The following is an 18,523-nucleotide window of genomic DNA, read 5'->3' as shown; positions in this document are numbered from 1 at the left end:
CTGGATTGTTCCTCCATGCACCAACCCATTTCGCAGGACCGCAGCATATACAGGTTTGGAGGAATTAAAGTTGAAAAATAATGTAAGGGGGTTCCCCCGGCCCCTCTCTCTCCCCCAAAAACACATGAAACCTCGATCATTATGTCCTCCAGTACTAGTACTGCAAGCTGCCGCTGTTCACCAGCACACTCCATCGGGAAAGATTTTTTTTTGGTTTTGACCTAAACATGCAGTACTACTCCAGCTATAGATCGATTACCAGCTTCAATATCAAATAAAAGACAAACTGGCCGGGAGCTTTATTAATATATGAGTCTAATCGAGTACTACTTTGACTGACATTTTCACGACGAAAATATTATATACATACACTCTAATTAATAAGCTAACTACTATTGCATGCATAACTCAAGTAGTGGTGGTGGTTAATTAGTTGAGTTGCTGCAATTTGCATGCCTCTAGCTAGGGATTATTCTTTTTTTTTTAATATATACATTTGGAGAGTAGGTTTAGACCTTCAAACTCCTATTTTAAAGACTGAAAATTATGTCAATCAGGTCACGATCTTTAACAAGATTAATCATTTTTAAACTATATATACGTAAGTAAATTATAATTATGTAGATGATCTACATATATATATATATATACCTAGAGATCGGTACAGTATATATGTATATATATATAATTGACGCAGTCATTAATCGATGTTAATTTGTGGGTAGTAAAAATATATATTATAAACATCCTATATACAACTTTCAAAATATATGGGTTTCTGTACTGCGCGCGCATTATATCTACCACAATTTTAATTTATTTTTTTTAATTTGGATCTCAGATTTTCTTACCTTCTGATGATCTGATGTCGCAGGCATATCGTAGGGATCGAGTTGGTGAGGTGGCGCTTGGCTTGAGGCGGTCCTCATAGGATCCAGTTTCGGTGTTTGGGAATTTTAGGGTATATACATTGTTACATATTGTAAGTTGTTTTGGATATATATGGCAATAAACCCCAACAAGAAGAAACTTATAAAGAACGGAGTAGTGCGCAGTACACCGGAGAGTTGTATGCTGCGTTCGGGAATGATGAATCGCTCCCGAAAAGGAATCTATTGATTCTCTCCCAATTGGTTGGACCGTAGGTGCGATGATTTACTTCACGGGCGAGGTCTCTGGTTCAAGTCCAGGATAGCCCAGCTGCGCCAAGTAAAAGAATAGAAGAAGCATCTGACTCCTTCATGCATGCTCCACTGGGCTCGGGGGGATATAGCTCAGTTGGTACACTAGGGGTGCTACCCGCATGTGATGGGGGATAGAGTTTTCACCCCCGTCTCTTGACAGATTCCCAATCTATCCTACCTCATGACTATTTAAAAAATAGACTACATTCCACTAAATTTAACAATTATTCATTTTTTTGTCCACAAGTGATTAAAAATATATTTTTAGATCAAAATTATAAATTTAAATTTTGTAAATATGACTATAATTTAAAAACTATGTAATTTTTAAATTTACTAGTGCATACTTTATGAATATGTCTAACAAATTGTAATATATATTTATATATACACAACTTGTAAAATATAAATATATATTTATGTTTATATATATATATATATAAACATGTAAGCGCGGGGGGCGCCGCTGCCCACCCCTACGGAGCACAAACCATTTATGGAAAGTAGTATTGTCGGTGATTTTTTTTTCTAAACCAAAAATACTTTATTATAGTACTGAGAATTATAGTTTTGTCTTTTATTTTCATCCTAAACTATCAAAAATTTCAATTTACAGTACTATAAACTACTTATATTTTCAAATTGAACTACTATTAACTAAAACCTGGCAGTAAAAATTATATCACACTGCAAATTTCTTTTTATCATATTCGTTCTTGAAATGCATGCTTAATTTTACATGTAACAAATATTTTTTATTGAAAATAATAGATCAGATCATAGCCTTGGCATTTGAAATTCAACCTTCCTATATCTTGGTGAACTTATCATAAACATAAAAAGTTGGTCAAAAAGAAATATTTTAGCCATAAACGGATTGCATAAAAATAAACTCGGTCACAAAGTAACGTGTTTAATGTAGTACGTTAGATTGTAAAGTTACTTTTATCGTAAAGTAGATCTAATAGATTACATGAAACTACGTCATTTGATAGATTTACTTTTATGCAATCTTTTTGCGTATGTAACACAATGAATATTGAAGGGATCAATATTTGGGTCCTCTTGCTGCCAAGCCCACAACTGGAAGGCAAGACCCAGCCTACCGCTTTGACCTACAAGACTTACGGTCTAAGGGCCCATGGGAGCATGGTATCGGTAAAAGAACAATACTACTCGCAAGAAGATAACGCCCATAGATGAAAGTATTTATCATTGGATGGATAATTCCTATAAATCATAGTTGTTATTCCCCACCCCTTCATAAAGGGATAATTAGAGATAAATGCATGTGATTGATGATTATCGGTTCTCTTAACACGTCTTGCGCCTCTATAAACGGTTCATGAAGATAACAAATACTTTTCTGAACTTCTTGAGATATTTTACATTGAGATTACTTCTTTAACTTAAGCATTAGAGTTTATCTTAGGCACCCAGTGACGCCAAGTTATTCATTGCAATTTATTCGAGTGCAGTGGTGTGAAACAAATATGTATTTGAATATTCAAGTTTCTAATTATAAGTTTTAAAGCTATGACTCATGTGAAGCTGATAAAAATTCTAGATTTTCGGGGGATAAAGAAAACTAATTAACTGGTGTTTTCATGAGGGGTTCAGCAAGCGGAGAGGGTTCGTTTCCATGAGGGCTGCTTCGGGTGGTGCGGCCGTGTGCCTGCAGCTTGTATATTCAATCAATAATTCAGTAACAGTACTGATCATTTCAAACTGGTGTTTTACGTGTTTGTACTTTTTGCGATGACCAGAGAAATGTGCATGCACGCCACTATCAGCCATTTCGTTTGGTACGTCAAGTACGACAAAGCATGCACTAATTGAAGCCGCATGATCTTTAATCTTATCATGGCAATTTAACTGCGACCAGACCACAGACAGACTCTGTGAGAGAGAGAGAGAGAGAACAGTTGAAAGTTGAATGATCGAGGCTCTGGATGTATATAATGAGCTGACCGGTAAAGCCATCTTATTAGCTAGGCAAATCATTATGAATATATACGAATGGATCCACTACTACACGATCGAGGATCCTGTCATTGATCTTCTAAAAATTTATATAAAAGCCCAAATAATTTCCTCGCATTGACTTTTCTATCTTGTTCCTAAATTATTAACTTGGCTTTTTTTTTTTTTTCTTTTTTTTAGAAGCACGTACGGTTACTTTACGAAATATTCGAGTATTTATTAAAAGATTTTAAATACAGTAGAAAAAGTAGGTTAAGACCCTAAATATATATATATATATATAGATAAAAGGGAAAATCAACGAAATGCCCTAAAAATGTGGAGTGTACGATTGATCATCAGCATCTGTGCCAGTATGAGTGATGCCGATGAGCATTTGGAACTGAAAAGTGAAAAAGTTAAAGCGTTTTGATTCAGTTATCCACATGCGTGCACCGAAAAATGAACCATCTTGTCTGTCGACTTTTCTACAAAGACATACAAGCTGCCCCCATCTACGTATTCTACATCTCTTCAACTATATATTTATATGTATCTATATATATATATATATATTCTCCATCTTTTTAGAAAAATTTTCTTAGAAGATGTAACTAAAAATTAAGGAAAGCCCGTCTTTTAAGAATCATTTTACTCGTTATATGCACAATAAAGCAGAAGATTAAAGCAACCAAAGCTCAAACATGGTATATATTAACTTTAATCAGATTATGAACTTCAAAACAACCCAGCTCAACCCAGAAATTCTGTTCGATTGCCCCACTAATCTTTCATTTACAATGAATACCCAAATCACAAATTTCTAACCACTCTTTGTTCTATGACGAGCCAAATCATACCCTAAACCATCCAAAGTAAACCAAGTAGACAAAAAGGGTATACATAGAGGTTTAATGGGCTTCTTTTTTTTGGGGGGTGGTATACAAAAGTAAAAGAAGTACTCCTCAAATTATGCAGCTGCTTGATCTTTGGAGCTCGAGGGAGCGTATAAAAATGGCTGAAGAAGGTCAGGGAGGAGGGCCATATCCTGGCAGATCATGAGGCCACTGACCTGGATTCGAAGTAGAACCACCATTGTTATTGCTGTTAGTGTAACCAGCAGCGGTAGTACTGGCGATGGTGCTAATACTCCACAAAGTAGTATCAGGGGCCACGGGGTTAGTATTGTACAGAAAGTTCTGATGCCAATCATGGGAAGAACTGGGAGGCCTGCTTGATTGACTCAAAGTTTCTTCAGTAGGATAGAGATCAGATTCCACGTTTCTATCTCTGTTGCTCATTTGATAAAATTGCCTGTGCTGAATTTGCTGCTGCTGTTGGGATCCAAAAGAAGGGACTGCAAACCCTTGTAGCAGATCCAAATTTGAAGAACTCCCCAAATCACCGCCAACGTCGAGAGCTTGAGTGCTGAAAGAATGTGATTGACTCAATGATTGAATTGCTGCCAAAGAGGACAAATACCCACCTCCCGCATAGTACGGCGCAATTGACTGGATGGATGGAGTAGCCAAATTACCAGCAGGTTCTGTGGACGTTAGAATTGGACTTGTGGTGTTAACTGGATTGGAGGGGATTATAGCTGGTCGGTTGGTCAAATTTTGTTGTATTTGTTGTGGCTGCTGAGACCGTGAATTCTCGGCGCCAGAAGATGACGAAGTTTTGGCACGCTTTCCCTTTCTACAACCGCCGCCAACGGGAACGTTTCTGAGTGTTCCTCCTTGAGTCCAGTACCTTCTACAAGCCTTACAGAAGTAACGCGGCTGAGACAGGCTATAGTTGTTGTAATAGCAAAACTTGGTGTTGAGAGACTCACAGCGAGGGCATTTTTGAGGCTGCTGCTGCTGCTGCTGCTGGTTTTCAGCTTGAATAGGCTTCAGTCTCCGGTCTTCTTGTTGTTGCCTTATTTCTTCTGGTGCTCCCCCATCTCTCTCTTGGTGCATCTTTGTCTCTCTAAATTGTCTCTCTTTCTTCCTTTTTAGTGGTTGCGATTTCTCTTGCTGTGGTTTCGTCTATATATCAAGAAAGGATTTTTTGGTGGTTGGCTTTAATTGGTGCGCATGCAGGTTTTGGCGGAGGACGCAATTTGGACCGTTTCAGTTTTGGAAACTCAACGTGTCTGTCCCTAGCTAGGCAGGTTTGAGAATCTATACAGTGCAAAAACTAACGGCCATCGTTACCCTTGTGCATGCAATTCTCTTCTCGTTTCCACCTACCGACCCGGCCAGTACCCTCCACAAAACCAAAGCCCTTAACTCTAGAATAAAAACCAGATGGAAAAATAAAAATAAATCAAGAACTCAATCGATCTCCTTATGTTAGACCCAACAAAATCCTCCAAGATATTACCACCCCGGTCCTCTCTCTCTAATAAAGAAGGTAGAGCGACAATTTAAGGTGGGGAAAGAGCTGCTTTTTCTGCTATCTGGAGAGAGGAGTATACACGTGGATAAAGCCCAGAAAGGAGAGGTCTTTAATCTTTGGAGAAAGGGAGAGATCTCAGGCAACCCATAGACACATGAGTCGTCTCATCTCTGATCACCAACCCATAGGATCGAAACGGTACAATGATAGAGCCTGAAAACCCAAGTTCACTGCTTTGATCAGAGCGTGCATCCTATATACATATACATGAGAGAGGCAACACAAACGTACACACCCAAATAAAATCATAACTCTACCTGAATCTTGCAGACACTCGAATCTTCCAGTCCACAGTCTGACTCACCCAAGAGCTAGCAATTCTAATCACCAAAAAGAATAATCACCAGAGGAGGAGAAGAAGTATGATCCAACTTCCAAGGGATAGGTGGGTTAGATTAGAGCTAGGAAGGACCACTAGGGAAGAGGCCGGGAGAGCAAGACGGCGAAAGAGCAGCCTAAGAAACGATGTCCAGGTGGTCGTTGATGGGTGGTGGCTGTGTCGGAACACCTCAGCAGCTCCTTTTTCCTCTCTTTGGTTTAATTTCTCTTCCTTTCACTTTCCTTGCTAGCTCCTTTCTACCTTTCTCTCTCTTTCTGTCTTTTCTCCTCCTCTGTCATTCCAATTTCATGTACAGTCTCCCTTGGGTCTTCTATCCTATTTTTCCTTTTTTATTTATTTTTCACTTCTGTTCTGTCTGACATCATGTCGTGCCATTTTGTGCGTTGTGGTCCCGATCGAGTCTGTGCAAACAGACCCTGCGCGCGCGGTTCCGTTTGTTGCCCAATTCGAAGGGCGAACCGTGCGCCATTCGGCCCTTCGCGCACCAACCGTCTACATGTCTGACCGTCGACTGGTGTAAACCATCGGTGCATTTTCGATCGATGTTGGGCATGATTATTGGATTCCCGATAGTGTTTTTTTTTTTTTAACTTTATAATTAAATAAGTATTTTTTTTAAAGATGTTATAATTTTTTTAAAAATATATTTGAAAATATAAAAAAATACTTGAAAAAAGATAAAATAAATAAAATAAAAAAGATATTTAACCTTCTCGGTGGACAATGTTGGGAGCCACCATCGGTGGCTGAGGCTCTATGCGGATTGGAGTGGAAAATTATTTCATGATCTGCGATTTTTTTTTTTTTAATTTGTTGCCTACATGGGATTTTTTTGTGACTTTTTGTTGGACTAGGTGGATATATATATATATATATATTATATATATAATTAACTCGTGAATATATTATATTATTAATAATTAATAATTATTTAAACTATAACATTAACGTGTGAATAAATGAATAGGGATTTTTTTTTTTTTTTTCCAAAAACTATCATTATATGGTTTTCGCATTGCGCTTCGAGTTATCAAGAAATTCAATTCAGGAGAAACTAACTACCTTTCGTTTTAAAAGAAAATTGCACTATTAGTTAATAGTTGAACTTTAAGATCTTGTTATATATATGGTCAGTTTTTTATTCAACTTCGAGGTTAGATCTTTTTATATATTTGAGAAATAGGGATTTCGAACTTCAGACTTCTATTTTAAATGTGAGAATTATACCAATCAAGTTACAGTCTTTTGACTCAATGTACGTAATATCTTTATAACGAAACGTGTAAAATGAAAATATTATAGAAAACTTGGGAATAAATTTTGGTGTGTCGAAAAAAAAATAAGAGATAATTTGAGGATAAAAATATCTAGATCTTTTCATAAATAAAACATCTCGCATATATGCATGTTTTGTTAATGACATAATTAAATCTTTCTATTCTTAGTACTCTTCCGATTCGATTTTTTTTTTTATTATTATTATAGGAATTAAACTCGCAATGATCATAAGATACAAATGATAAATAATATTGACACTTTTGAATCTAGCCAACAAAGCCACATGCAATATTCTTGTAAAACAACGCCGCCCCAATAAGAACATAATTACATGTGAAGTTATTATTATTATTATTTCAACAGTGCTTCAACACGGACGTACGGTTAACATATAGAAGACACATCAGGTACGTAATAATATAATCCCATGTGACATTTTTTTAATATAGATTTAATTCAGAGTATCAATGTCGAAACAGTTTGGTGCCCGGCCCCCATATACTTCCATTGATATCTATACAAAAAAAAAAAAAAACACAAAACTGATGGAATCATTGCTTGGTAATTTAATGGTTTGGGTCTGTGATCATCAGGAGATCAAGTGGTCTGAAGGACCAGGGAACATGGACCATGGGGCCGCATGGGCAGGATCATCCCTCATCAGCATGGGAGTTGCACGTGCCCCGTCGACCCACCTAACTGATGGAATAGATCAGGCGACGCTGCCATGCACGGCTTACTTCGTACGTACAACTGCGCGCTTTCCACACTCACTTTTTATCTCTCCCTAGACAGACGCTAATGTCCTGTTCCCTCCCACGTGGGGACGACTACCTGCTTGCGTACAGATACATCATACAGTGGTTCTTCTTCAATTCATGTTTCGCGATCTTTTCCTGTTGAAAATATCACTTACAATTTATATTATATTAATTAAGTGGAGGACAATTTTATAAAATTAAAAGTAATTTTAATAAAATGATATGTTTATAGTAATTGATTGTAAAATAAATTATAATATAATCGTAAAAGAGTTATGAGCACATTATAATTAATTAAAAGTACAAAAATAAAATAAGTAATATATAAATTTAGAAATGAATGTGTTTATTGTTGAAGTGGAGTGGTCGGGAACCCCACTAAAAAACGTGGTCCTATGATGTGGGACAGTTGAGTGTTGACGAATCATGAGGATTAGTTTCTGAGACGTGGACCTGAATAGTGGTGAAAGAAAGGAAAAAAAAAAAAAAAAAAGGAGGTTGTTAACTAGTGGGCTGTGGTAGTTCCGTGGCACGGTCCCTTCCTCCAGCTGCCAACAAAAATTTTGGATTCGGTTTTATGGAAAATCGGAAATGTGCACATCGACAGCTACATGTCCTGTCCTCCCTCGCCCCCGTTGCGTTTTGTTGTTTCTCCGCGGCAGCTACAGTTCCTAATCCACTAATTTGTCATGATCATATTGATGCAATATCTACATGAGTTCGTATATTTTATTTTTTATTTTTAATATTTAAGAAAATGACTATAAGTAACTTTGTGCTTTTTTTTTTTCCCTAAAAAGTTTAAAGATGTTTAAAAAATATTTAAAAGAAAAAAAAAATGCAATTGCATTAGAGATAACTTTGAAGGTGCAAAATGATGGGATTGAATAGTATTAAGCTCTAGTGGGTCCAGTTGTCAGGAGGATTATTAGGAAGGATAGATAAGTAGGATCAATTCGGATGATCAATCTCCTGAATAAAAAAAAAAAAAAATGTTGCAAATTTTCTTGACTTTTTCATTAATAATATTTGAAGGCAATAACCCATAACAGATCGGCAACATCACTACTCAAATCAAAACAACAACTAAAATCAGGGCTAAGCCCAATGTGAGCCTAAGAGCTTGGACTTATCAACAAAAGACACCAAAGACTCGATCAATTGAATTCACCGATTAAAAATTTATTGAATGGATAAACTTAATGGACCGGACTCAATAACTGGATCAGACTCAGCCTTCAGACTTACAAGACCCATAACCATTAATTGAATAAAAACCGGACCACAGCCCATGGGCTAGGCTCGTAACATTCCATTTCCCTTAGAGGACCTTGCCCACAAGATCAGAGAATTCTGAGACAATATTTTGATAATTAACCCATGATGCTTCTTTCGCTAGGAGCCTTTTCCAATGAACAAGAACTTCAATTTCCGCATGACGACAGTGCTGCACCATTCTCCACTCTAAAATCTGCTCTGGCTCCGGCTTAAAAGCTCTATTAGTAGCTATCGGCGGCAATGAGGAACATAGAACATTGCGCTGACCAAGTCTCTTCTTCAAAAATGAAACATGAAATGTGGGATGAACCCTAGCAGGAGGGGGAAGATCTAATTGGTAGGCAACTGATCCAATATGTTCCAAAATCTTGTAAGGCCCATAGAACTGTGGTGAAAGCTTCGAATTTCGACAAGCAACCATGGAATGTTGACAGTAAGGTTGTAATCGAAGGTACACAAAATCTCTAATTTCAAAACTTTGCTCTGTTCTCTTTAAATTTGCAAATCGTTTCATATGTTCTTGAGCCAAGTTGAGGTTGTGTTGAAGTAGCCTAGTAATTTCATCTCATTTTCAATAGCTTGGACTTGGGTTGTGCCAAGACAATAGGGTAGGATTCTTGGGGTGGGTAGCCGTAAACTAACTCAAAGGAGGTGAGTTGAGTTGAGGAATGGATATTGGTATTGTACCAAAATTTGGCCAAGGACAACCATTTGGCCAAATCTCGAGGCTTATCCCCTGCAAAACTTCACAAATATGGTTCCACACTTTTGTTGACGGTCTCAATTTAGCCATCTGATTATAGATTATAAGACGAATCAAGCTGCAAAGAAGTTCCTTGAAGCCTGAACAACTCCTTTCAAAAAATGCTAGTGAATATAGGATCAAGGTCTGTGACAATTAAGAATGGCATGTCATGGAGTTTGAATACATTATCCATAAAAATGTGAGCTTTCCTTGTTGCAAAAGTACTGCTCCAATGTCACAACCTGATGTATCACACTGAATGGTGAAAGATTTAGTGAAATTAGGGAGTGCTAAAACTGGAGGTGCGGTCACGGCTTTTTTGAGGGCTTGAAATGAATTTTCTGCTTCTATTGACTAGAGAAAATAATTCTTTCGAAAGAGGGTTGTAAGTGGAGCAGCAATAAGACCATAACTTTTAATAAATTTTCTATAATAACTCGTAGGACGCACGTAGGGATTGAAGAGTAGTTGGGAATGTTCAGTTAAGCATGGATTCTATTTTTGAAGGATCGGCCCAAACACCATTTTTAGAGATCAAGTGGCCGAGGTAGTCAATTTCAGCACACCCAAAACAACACTTGGACTGTTTTTGCATATAATTGATGTTTATGCAGAACCTCCAACACTAACTTAAGATGTTGCACATGATCCTCAAAGATTTTACTATAGATGAGTATATCATCGAAGAAAACTAATAAGAATTTTCTAAAAAGTGGACGGAAAACATCATTCATTAAACTTTGAAATGCGGCCGGTGCATTTGTGAGACCAAATGACATAACTAAAAATTCGTAGTGACCATCATGAGTGTGAAACACTGTTTTTGGAATGTCACTAGGAAAGACTCGTATGTGATGATAACTGGATCAAAGATCCAATTTTGAAAACACTGAAGCCCCATGATGGAGTTCATCAATTAATTCATCAACAATAGGAATATGAATAGGAAATTTTTCCTATTTTGAAAACACTGAAACCCCATGGAGTTCATCAATTAATTCATCAACAATAGGAATATGAATAGGAAATTTTTCCTTAATAGTCTCTTTGTTAAGAGCTCTATAGTCGACACATAACCTCCAACTTCCATCTTGTTTATGAACTAAAAGAACAGAAAAATAAAATGGACTTTAGCTAGGGCAAATAAGCTCTGAGCTAAGCATTTCTTGAATTAATTCTTCAATTTAAGTCTTTTGAAAGTAAGGATACCTGTAAGGATGAACACAAATAGGTTTGGAACCTTCTTTAAGTTCAATGTGATAATCTTGGATATGTATGGAAGGTAAACCTATAGGTGACTCAAAGACAACTTGAAATTGATCTAAAAGGGCTTGTATTCTAGGATGACAATTAATGGAAGGGTCAAGAGAATCAAAACACTCAATATGCTGTAACACAATACTTTTTTTGTCAATTTTAGCCGTACGCCCAAAATCCTCACCCTCCATTAATGAAAATGTCGTAGGAGTGAGCCCTTGGAGAGTAATATTGTTGTCATGGACAGAAAAAACCATGGATAGGTGAGAAAATTCCCACAGAATGAGTCCAAATGTCTTCAACCATTGCACACCTAAAACATATCACAACCTCCAAAGTTGAGTACAAAAAATTCAGTAGAGAATTTGATACCTTACATTTGAAACTCCATTGGTTTAGTAACTCCTTGACTGTGTACAACTTCTCCATTAGCTACCTTAACCGTGAATCCGAGTGTATTTGCAATCTAGCCTTAGCTATTACTGAGGGATCCACAAAGTTGTGGCTACTCCTAGTGTCTAGCAAAACCACTACCCTTACACCTTGAATGAAACCAATAATCCTCATGGTTCGGGGACTTGGAGATCCTGCAAGTGCATGTATCGAAATTTCTGGTTCTGGACCAAGTGAATGAGCTTCAATACTAGGTTATTTTGAGCTAGATCTTCATTCTTCAATTGATATAAAAGGGTACCTGACCTATTCTTCCACGCCAAAATCTTCATACTCCATTATAAACAGTTTTGTTGCCTTGCATTTATGTCCCGGAGCCCATTTATCATTATAATTATAGCACAAACCTTTATCATTTATTTCCTTCATTTGGGTAGGAGACAATCTTTGCACTGGTATGATGGCCTTGCTTATGGAAGTTGGAAGAGCCGAATGAGTCTTTGGAGGACCTAAACCCATTTTAACTACCTCGGCCTCTTCAATGCTGCCACATTTTCCTCTTGCATTTTAACAATGCCAAATGAACTTAGTAATGTTTAGGGCTGCATCATTTGAACCGCATAGCGAATATCCTCCCTTGACCCTCATAGAAAACAACTAAGCTTGTAAGGCTCGACTAATCCACGAAACTAGTTAGAAAGATACTCAAATTCACACTTGTAAACCTCCATTGTAGTGGTTTGCCGTAGCTTAGTTAAAGCCTCAATTGAATCTTTATAAGCTGATGGACCAAAATGAGTGAGCAGTGCACAAACAAAATTGTCCCAGTTAGGGAATCCACCTGCAGATTCCAGTTCTTGGAACCACATTAGGGTCTTCTTTTCCATATGGAAGGAAGCTAATAAAACACGGTGCTGGGGGTAGAATTGGTAATAGCTAAAGAATTGGTTAGTTTTATAAAGCCAACCATTTGGGTCTTCCCCATCAAATTTGGGAAACTCCAAATGTACAGCCTTGGTTTGAATGCCACCTGTGTCTTCAAAAAGGGGGTTGCTACTATGTATAACAGGGCCAATTGAAGTTTCCTCCATCTCTTTACCCACTCGCCAAACCAAAATTTCCTGATTAGTAGCTACTACTTGCAACTGTCGAGCTAACCCATCTACTACCTGCTGCAAGGATTCTTAAGCCTTCTGTTGCACTTCTTGAACCTGTTGAATAGCTGCCACAGACTTTACTAACTGGAAATATCGAGTGCCAGTGTTATCCTCAGCCATGGAAGATCCTGGCTTTGATGTCACTGTTAGGAGGATTATTAGGAAGGATGGATAAGTAGGATCAATTTGAGACGATCAGCCTACAAAGAGATATTGTCATTACACCAAATTTTCTCTCCGTACACATGCATTTTTTCTTGGTCTGTTTCTTGATTCATTTTGCTTCACCAACTTGGATTGATTGGTGTTAGTTAGATGGGTAGTGTTATAGAACTAGTTATTGAGTCCAAGTGCTTCACTATAGCATTATGTGGAGGTGGCGTTCTGAGAATTACTGAGAGAAGCTGGAAGACAGAAAACTCGGTGTTGCTGGGCTTCTCCTCTATTCATTGGCTTGGGAAGGTGTTAGAGGAGAGCTTGAGCAGAAAAAATGAGGTTTACTCGGCAACACGTGAGGGGTATTGTAGTTTTATTGCTCAACGTTGTGAAAATAGGAATGGAAGATATGTTGAAATATCAGAGTATAGTCAGGGGGAAGAAGAAACATGCTATGTATTCCAGAAGGAGAGAATGGGTGGGGATGGAGGAAGATGATGGAGGCTTTGAAAGTGAAAGGGAAAGAAAAAACCAATGAAGGTGGTCTGCATGGAGGAGACAATCCGAGAGATGGAAGAGGGAAACTGAAACACTATGAGCGATCGTATAAGGATGTCCTTGCGAAGTCGATACCGGGAGTTGCTGGTGCGAAGATAGCTGGTGCGAAGATGGCTGGTGAGAAAGTTTTGGACAGAGGTAAGGGAAGTTGGCAACGTGATGGTATGGTGAACCATGCCCATGGCAGGGCCTCTGTCGAGTGTCAGTCATGGGAAATGCAAAGGAAGTTGTTGGAAATGCAGGGGCAGCTACGGGCATTGCAGAAGGATATGGCTACTATAGTAGCATTTGTCGGTTCATTAAAGGAAAGTGAAGGAGCCGAGAAACTGAAGGAAAATGGGCTGAGGTTCACTCGGGAGAAGACTCAACAGAAGGGAAAATATTCAAAAGGCTGGAACGTGTGGCGTCGGGCGAAACAACAAGAAAGCTTTGGGGCTGGGCCGTCGAATGTTAAGGCCCAGAATTTCGAAACCCAGTCCAAGGCCCATACAGGCGGGTCGGTATTCAAGACCCAATTAAACGGGTCAGGATCCGAGCCAACAGAACTCGCGAAACCGAGTTCTAGCCCGATACGATCTATCGAGCATCACGGGCTAGGGTTCGTGCCGGAAAGCAAACAGACGGCGCCGATAGAGGTTGAGGGGCCACAGACGGCGCCGACGGAGATAGTGGGGGTCGCCGGTGTGCTCTCGCCGGAGTCCTGTGCTCAAAATCCCCTGTTAGGCGTAGAAACTCAGCTTCATTCGGCGCTGGAGAAGCAAACCCCACGGACGAGGGAGGCTGTGTCTATGAGTCCAGTGACAGGCTCGGGGAGATCAGTAGAGAACCTCGAGTTGGCTGAGGTTGAAGAAGACTCAGATGACTTCATGCATTCTGTGGAAGATGAACTTTTCATCCCTTGTGGTTTGGAGGATTTTTCTATGGGAAGTGAATTTCAGAACCAGAATAATAAGATGGGGAATCCTACCCCATTAAATTATTATTTTCCAGATCAAGCATCAGATTGGGTTATACATAAAGCTAAAGAAATTCAACATGTTGTTGGAATTGAGTGTGTTGGGTATGAGGAGCAGTTTATAGCCTTGTTAACGGCTATGGAAGCTGGCCATCATCAAGAAAAGAGGGGGAGCACAAAGAAGAGTCGGGAATTAAAAAGATTAATATGGTCGATGAACTCGGAAGCAAGTTCTAGTAGTCATAAGGCCAATGGGAAGGGGCTGAATGTTCTACAATGAAGCCTAAGATTTTATCTTGGAATGTCCGGGGTCTAAACGAAGTAGAGAAGCGTCTTCGGATTCGTCGTCTACTTCGCGAATGGAAAGCGGACATAGTATGTTTACAAGAGACAAAGCTGAAGTTGATTAGTAGGAGGATTATTCGGAGTTTGTGGAGTAATATTTATGTGGATTGGGTATATTTGGCCTCTTCAGGGGCTTCGGGAGGAGTAGTGATAATGTGGGATAGAAGGGTAGTAGAGAAGGTGGAGGAGTACATAGGGAGATATATGGTAGCTTGTTCTTTTAAAAGTGTATCAGATGATTTTTTATGGGCATTTGCAGGAGTGTATGGGCCTAACTTAGATGCTGATAGAAGTTTATTATGGGATGAACTTGCAGGGGTACAAAGTTGGTGGGACCTCCCTTGGTGTATTGTGGGGGATTTTAATGTGGTGCGCTTCCAGAGTGAAAGTCTGGGAAATAGAAGATTGAGACCAGCAAGCCTGGAGTTCTCTGAGTTTATCTTTGATTTAAACTTGGTAGATCTCCCATTAGCCGAGGGCCCAGCTACTTGGTCAAATAATCAGACGTGGTCCCGCTTGGACCGTTTTCTGATTTCCCCTGAGTTTGAAAGCCATTTTCCGGATGTATGGCAAAAGCGTTTGAGTCGTATAACTTCGGATCATTGGCCTATTCTACTGGATTGTGGAGGTGTTCGTAACAGCAAAAGGTATTTTAAGTTTGAAAATATGTGGTTGAAGTCAGAAGGATTTGTGGAAAGGGTTAAAAGATGGTGGACTTTGTATCAATTTGAAGGAACACCCAGTTTCATTTTTGCAAACAACTGAAAGCCTTAAAAAGGGATCTAAAGGAGTGGAATAAACAAGCTTTTGGAAATGTGGAGGAGAACAAAAATGCCAAGTTGATGGAAATTCAGTATTTTGAAAGGCTACAAGAAGGGAGGTCACTTAATGAAGAGGAACAAGCACAAAAGTTTTATTGGTTGCTGATCTTGAGAGGTTAATTTTACAGGAAGAAATCTCATGGCGCCAAAAATCAAGAGCTCTTTGGTTGAAGGAAGGGGACAGAAGTACGAAGTTTTTCCATAGAATTGCAAACTCACATAGAAGAAATAATAACATTGAGGTGCTGAGAATTGAAGGGGTTGAGAATAGAGAAGAAGAGGTTATCCAAGACCATGTGGTTGTTTTCTTTAAAAAGCTTCTCACGGAAGAGGTGGGTTGGAGGCCTACGTTAGATGGTTTGGCTTTTGACACTATTGAACCAGGGGATGTTACCAGATTGGAGAGGGCTTTTGAAGAGGAAGAGGTATTTGAAGTGGTAAGAAAGATGGCAAAAGATAAGGCTCCCGGACCGGATGGTTTCTCTATGGGTTTTTTCCAAGAGTGTTGGGAGGTGATCAAAGTAGACATTTTGAAGGTATTTCAAGAGTTTTTCTTGTTAGGAAAGTTTGAGAAAAGTCTTAACACTACTTTTCTTGCACTAATCCCTAAAAAGGTAGGGGCCATTGAGATCACAGATTTTCAGCCTATAAGCTTAGTGAATTGTGCTTATAAGATCATTGCAAAGGTGCTTGCAAATCGATTAAGTGGGATATTGGGGAAGATTGTCTCCAAACCACAGAATGCTTTTGTTAAGGGTAGACAGATTCTTGATGCGGCTCTTATCGCTAATGAATGCTTCGACAGTAGATTGAAGATGGGCAAAGCAGGGATTATGTGCAAATTAGATATGGAAAAGGCGTACGATCATGTTAATTGGGAGTTCCTCCTTTATTTACTAGGTAGGTGTGGGTTTGGTGAGAGGTGGAGGTCATGGATCAGATGGTGTATTTCTACGGTACGGTTCTCGGTGTTGATTAATGGTAGCCCAGCGGGTTTCTTCCCAAGCTCTCGTGGCTTGAGACAAGGGGATCCGTTATCTCCTTTACTTTTTGTCATTGTTATGGAGGCACTGAGTAGGATGATCTCAGCCTTAGTGTCTAATGGATCCATCAATGGATTCCAGATTGGAGCACCAAGTAGGGGTATTACAACTGTTTCTCACTTGTTGTTTGCAGACGATACGCTTATCATGTGTGAGGCTGATCACGCTCAGTTGAGGGCAGTGAAGGCTTTGCTGCTGTGTTTTGAAGCAGTATCTGGCTTGAAGGTGAATTATGATAAATCCGAGTTGGTACCGATTGGAGAAGTTCAAGATATAAGGGCTTTGACGGGCATTATGGGGTGTAAAATTGCGTCTTTACCTATGACTTACCTGGGATTGCCGTTGGGTATAGCTCCGAAATCTCGTTTGATATGGGATACAGTGATTGAAAAAGTAGAGAGGAGATTAGCAGGGTGGAAGAGAATGTATTTGTCGAAAGGGGGTCGGACTACTTTAATCAAAAGTACACTTTCCAACCTTCCTACTTACTTTTTATCCTTATTCCCTGTACCGGTAAGTGTGGCGGGTAGACTTGAGAAGTTACAGAGAGACTTTCTGTGGGGGGGCTTGGGAGATGAGTTTAGATTCCACTTAGTTAAGTGGGAGATGGTATGTCGGCCTATCTCCAATGGCGGTTTGGGTGTCAGAAAGTTGAGAGTTTTTAATCGGGCTTTACTAGGCAAATGGTTGTGGAGATATACCAAGGAACCAGAGGCCTTATGGAAGACTGTGATTGCAAGCAAATATGGTGATCTAGGGGAGGGGTGGTGTTCCAGAGAAGTTAGAGGAACAGCGGGTAAGGGGTTATGGAAATACATTAGAAGATGATGGGAGGTTTTCCAGCGTTACACTAGATTGCACTTGGGGACAGGTGCCAAAATCAGATTTTGGAAGGATGCATGGTGTAGTACCAGTGTTTTACTCGATCTGTTTCCGTCTCTTTTCTTGATTGCAAGTAACAAAGAGGCCACAGTGGCGGAGGTTATGGAAGTCTCAGTCTCAGGTAGAAACATTCACTGGAACATTAATTTCAACCGGGCGGCACATGATTGGGAGATGGAAAGTTTTGCAGAATTCTATAGCCTCTTATATTCTGTTAGACCGAATATCCAGCAGGAAGATGAGTTGTGGTGGCATCCTGCAAGGAAATGGGTATTCTCAGCTCGCTCTTTTTATAAGGTTCTCACACAAGAACCAGAGATACAGTTTCCTTAGAGAAAGCTTTGGCGTCATAAGGCTCCTCCCAAAGCCTCTTTCTTTGTGTGGACAACGTCTTTGGGGAAGATCCTCACTACGGATAATCTAAGAAAGAGGAGGATAATTATTGTAGATTGGTGTTGTATGTGTAAAAGTGGGGGTGAGTCGGTAAATCATTTACTTTTACACTGTGAGATAGCTAAGGCTATTTGGGACGCGGTGTTTATAAGGATGGATATGGCGTGGGTGATGCCGGAAACAGTTTTGGATGTATTGGCTTGCTGGAATTCTATCCGTGGGGTGAGACAGATTAAAGCAGTATGGAAGATGATCCCTATCTGTATTATGTGGTGTCTATGGCAGGAATGAAATGAGAGGACTTTTGAAGACAAAGAGAGATCTGTGGAGGAGCTTATATTGTTATTTTTTAGAATTCTTTGTACTTGGGCCATAGCTGTAGACTTAAATGGCATGGATTTTCACGAATTCCTAGTTTCCAATATGCCTACATAAACAGGGCATTTTCTTTGAATCGTGTTACTTTGGTGATTTAATAAAGTCTTATTTTTACTTATCAAAAAAAAATTTGAGACGATCAATCTCCTGGGTAAAAAAGACTGTTGCAAATTTTCTTGACTTTTTCATTAATCT

General features: G+C 39.2%; 1 protein-coding gene across 3 annotated transcripts; it reads right to left on the bottom strand.

The window, feature by feature from the left end:
* Positions 1-3,856: 3,856 nt before the first annotated feature.
* Positions 3,857-6,209, bottom strand: LOC108987829 (dof zinc finger protein DOF1.6-like). Of its 3 annotated transcripts, none has more exons than XM_035688003.1 (2): positions 5,846-6,209; positions 3,857-5,758 (listed from the first exon to the last, which is right to left on the bottom strand). In XM_035688003.1, the coding sequence occupies exon 2, from the start codon at positions 5,105-5,107 to the stop codon at positions 4,175-4,177; it is 933 nt and encodes a 310-aa protein (XP_035543896.1). In that variant the 5' UTR covers positions 5,108-5,758; positions 5,846-6,209; the 3' UTR covers positions 3,857-4,174. The 3 variants fall into 3 exon arrangements, with proteins under 3 accessions (XP_035543896.1, XP_035543895.1, XP_018816401.1); XM_035688002.1 differs by having other exon boundaries at positions 3,857-5,741; XM_018960856.2 differs by lacking the exon at positions 5,846-6,209 and having other exon boundaries at positions 3,857-4,901; positions 4,981-5,065.
* Positions 6,210-18,523: the final 12,314 nt, after the last annotated feature.

Source organism: Juglans regia, chromosome 3 (assembly GCF_001411555.2).
Source record: "Juglans regia cultivar Chandler chromosome 3, Walnut 2.0, whole genome shotgun sequence".
Classification (NCBI taxonomy): Eukaryota; Viridiplantae; Streptophyta; class Magnoliopsida; order Fagales; family Juglandaceae; genus Juglans; species Juglans regia.
Note: the sequence above shows the minus strand (reverse complement) of the source record. Positions and strands in the feature narration are given on the sequence as shown.

What these genes read in the sequence shown, in the direction of transcription:
- LOC108987829 (XM_035688003.1), bottom strand. Translation starts at nt 5,107, where the DNA reads ATGCACCAAGAGAGAGATGGGGGAGCACCAGAAGAAATAAGGCAACAA.